Source organism: Cryptomeria japonica, chromosome 7 (genome assembly GCF_030272615.1).
Source record: "Cryptomeria japonica chromosome 7, Sugi_1.0, whole genome shotgun sequence".
NCBI classification, from domain to species: domain Eukaryota; kingdom Viridiplantae; phylum Streptophyta; class Pinopsida; order Cupressales; family Cupressaceae; genus Cryptomeria; species Cryptomeria japonica.
This window is the reverse complement of record NC_081411.1, coordinates 646,379,215-646,382,703: the sequence shown is the minus strand read 5'-3', so window position 1 is coordinate 646,382,703 and position 3,489 is coordinate 646,379,215. Positions and strand designations below refer to the sequence as shown.

Genomic DNA, 3,489 nt, shown 5'->3' with positions numbered 1-3,489 from the left:
TAGAATTTGAATTTTGAATACTACAATCAAACAAGGGCTGCAAGGCAGTGAAGTTCCTGCCAAGACTGGTAAGGCTGTTTAGAATTTGAATTTTGTGTGGTAAGGCTGTTTAGAATTTGAATTTTGTGTGATTTGTTTTGGTGTTGAGTGAAGACTAATAGAATAATGTTGATTTTCTCTCCGACATTCTGCACCGTGGATAGAGGCCAATAACAGGGCACTAAGTCTGCCCAGTCCATACAATATAAATTAGCAATAGTTAAAAACGATTTCTAATTTGCTGCAAGAAAAAGTTTTAGTCACTAATAAACATAGAGCCAACATAGAGCCTCGATAAACTGAGAAGCAGATGATCAGAAAAGGAGTTCATATATATAATTTCAATAGTCTAAAACTATGAGCTTGTGCATACTTGGGTAATGTCAGTGAATGACTTAAACATGAATTTTCGATGAACTTTGTTCACATGCACTCAATGAAGGTCTTATTTTTGATGAACTTTGTTCACACTCAGTGTGTTCAGATACATGAATATATACAGATACATGTACGCACAAATCTTCTGCTCGATTTTGCTCGATTTTTCACATATAAATTCTGCATTATAGTCCAAAACAAGGAAAATTTAGTGTAAGAGTCTTGAATTGTTTATTCTCAAATTATGTTTCAACTTTTAAATATCAATGTTACCATGGATATAGCTACAATATGGCCCAATACAGTTCTTGCACAAAGCATATATATATATATAATTAAAAATATTATACAAGGTACTTTACATTTATCATAATTCCTTCTTTATGTCTTAATGATTGAAAAAACTAGAGGGCAATTGAGGCTTCTATGTTTTTATTTTCATTGATCATTAGAAATCATTCTAAGAACTTTAGAATACATTCTAAATAGTTGAAGTTGTAGGTTGATAGTATTTTAAATAGCTACATTGGTGTTTGAAATAAGTGTGGGTTGTTTTTATTATTGCAAAATAATTTTGAAACATGATAGCACTTGAAAAACAATCAAAACATCACCCAAAATACTATTTGGGTCTGAAAAATGCTCCAAGAAGCATGCCAAATGCAAGCAACACTTAATTATAGTTAAAGTGATAAAAATTGCATGGGAACCCTACTCCACGTGGCTACATTTGATTGGCTACATTTGATTGTAGTGCTAGTCATTTATTTAGCATAACCTTGAAGGGAAGAAGAGGCCTAGGAATGCTCATACATTAGGGAGGAAATATAACTTTAACTTCTTTTTGCATGTAACGAAGAGAGTTTTGGTATCCAACTTGATCTTAGTCAATAGTGAAATGGGCCAACAAAAACTCCAGCTCTTAAGTTTAGCTTAGTGTAGTTTTTGCTTTGAATTTTCCACTCAAACATGTAAATTACCAGCTGACATAAAAGTAGAAAGAAAAAACAAGAAAACAAGAATGTTTTTTAAAATATTATAGAAGAGGCCTAACATAAAAGTAGAAAGAAAAAACAAGAAAACAAGAATGTTTTTTAAAATATTATAGAAGAGGCCTATAAATCATGCACTCAAATGGCAGCTCCTTTGATGTAGCATGTATATCAATTTTTGCAGCTAAAATGAAGACAGAGCTTCAAACAAAATTATCATAACAAAAGCCATGAGCGAAAGGCAAAAATTATCATAAGTAAATGTGAAAGATTCATATTGCCAGTAACAATAACAAAAGCTATGAGCCGAAGGCAAAAATATCACTTTTCTTCGCTGGGCGGTGAAGAAACACAATTAAACCCTCGGTTTTATGTAAATCACTAAAAGCTGTTATTCCAGGAAAACAGGATTTCCTTAATCAACAAACAGAGAAGATATTCAATAGTCAGGAAACACAGAGGATATTCCACAGCTACGCGATGTCTTTACTGCTAATCCGAGTTCGAAATTTAACAGGCTTTAACTCGCCCTCCATTGTTATGTTCTGTAAATTGTCAGAGATGGAGGTGGTAGAGGGGCGAATCGTCCAGTGAGTCACATTAGAATCCTCTTTCTTCACCGAATGCAGAAGCCAAATAAATTGTTTTGTAGCGCTTATACATACATATAGCAGAGGCAAGTAAGTTAGAACATTCGGTATACGACTACACTTTTCAACAATAACTGAAATATAAAATTGTCGTAAGGTATTTGTATAGCTTCTGAGGATTGATTCATTTGATTCTCCAATTATATAAATTATCAGATTCTATTCACAAAAGGCTTTATTTAAGTAAAACAGAAGAAAGTATACTGCAACTGAAGTGTAAATGGGCATGAAGATGTAGCCCAGAAGTTTGGCCTGCAGATATTAAAGATTGAATGGGCATGAAGATGTAGCCCAGAAGTTTGGCCTGCACATATTAAAGATTGAATGGGCATGGATTAAGCAGTTATATAAACCTTTTGAATTCTACCCGCAACAAGGTTAATGAAACTACTAAAAAGAAGAAACGATGTCAACTAAAATGTAAATGTAAATGGGTTTGTCGTATCTAGTACATATTCGTTCAATTTTGCAGTTACATAACATTGTAAGTTCTACACACAAAAAGTTTGAACTAACCCAAATTAAGACTACATACTGTAACTATAATTAGAACTCATTTATAAATTCTTGAAATAAATGGAGTAAGTAAAGAACACATGCTGTAACTGATATCTAAATCATTTACAACTTACTCAAAATGAAGACAAGAATTCATAACGTGGCTGAAATGTAAATTCAATTGGAAATAACTTTAAGTATAACAAATAAATAAAAAGATTAAAAAGACAAAAGGCATTATTCAACTGAAACTTAGATTCTTAAACAAATGCTTTAAATGAGCAATACATTCATATGATGATCATTTGTGAAACTTCACCTGCATTGATAATTCTCTGGTTGGGGACAAAATAAGCGCCAGGGGAAATGAGCTCCTTCCTGCGCGTGGCCTTGGAGGAACGTTAGACCTCATGATCGCAGAAATGATGGGAAAACAGAAGGCAACCGTTTTACCTGATCCAGTCTGAGCACAAGCCATCAAATCCCTTCCCGCCAGTGAGATGGGTATTGCATACCTCTGCACAGGAGTGGGCTTAACGTAATTGGAGAGCTTTATATTAAGATTCAGTGTCTCACCCAGATCAGTTTTTGCAAACGTGCCCACCGGAGGAGGCACATTTTCGCTGCTAGTTTCAACAAGAATGTCTTCATAGGCCTCAAAAGCCCGTTCTGCTTAGGCTGCCTGCCCGTCGCACCCTCGCATGTATGCAAAATGTTATAACAAAGACCAGGCACGTGAACTGCTCTATAAATGCCACCTATTTAATCGCCAACTGTTCATTTCAAGACAGATGGATATACCGTAATTGCCCGCTGTGCCCAACGTCCTCCAGAAACGGTAATCACAAGATTTTGGTTTTTGCCTCCTTCCTATATTTCGTGCCTTCTCTTGCATTGAATTTTGAAATGCCTCCACATCCACCAACGAGACC

At 34.9% G+C, this 3,489-nt stretch overlaps 1 protein-coding gene across 1 annotated transcript; it reads right to left on the bottom strand.

Moving 5' to 3' along the window:
- Positions 1-1,663: 1,663 nt before the first annotated feature.
- LOC131057408 (DEAD-box ATP-dependent RNA helicase 52B) lies at positions 1,664-3,240 on the bottom strand. Its single transcript, XM_057991583.2, has 3 exons — positions 2,877-3,240; positions 2,264-2,363; positions 1,664-2,063 (listed from the first exon to the last, which is right to left on the bottom strand). The coding sequence occupies exons 1-3, from the start codon at positions 3,033-3,035 to the stop codon at positions 2,026-2,028; spliced, it is 297 nt and encodes a 98-aa protein (XP_057847566.1). The 5' UTR covers positions 3,036-3,240; the 3' UTR covers positions 1,664-2,025.
- Positions 3,241-3,489: the final 249 nt, after the last annotated feature.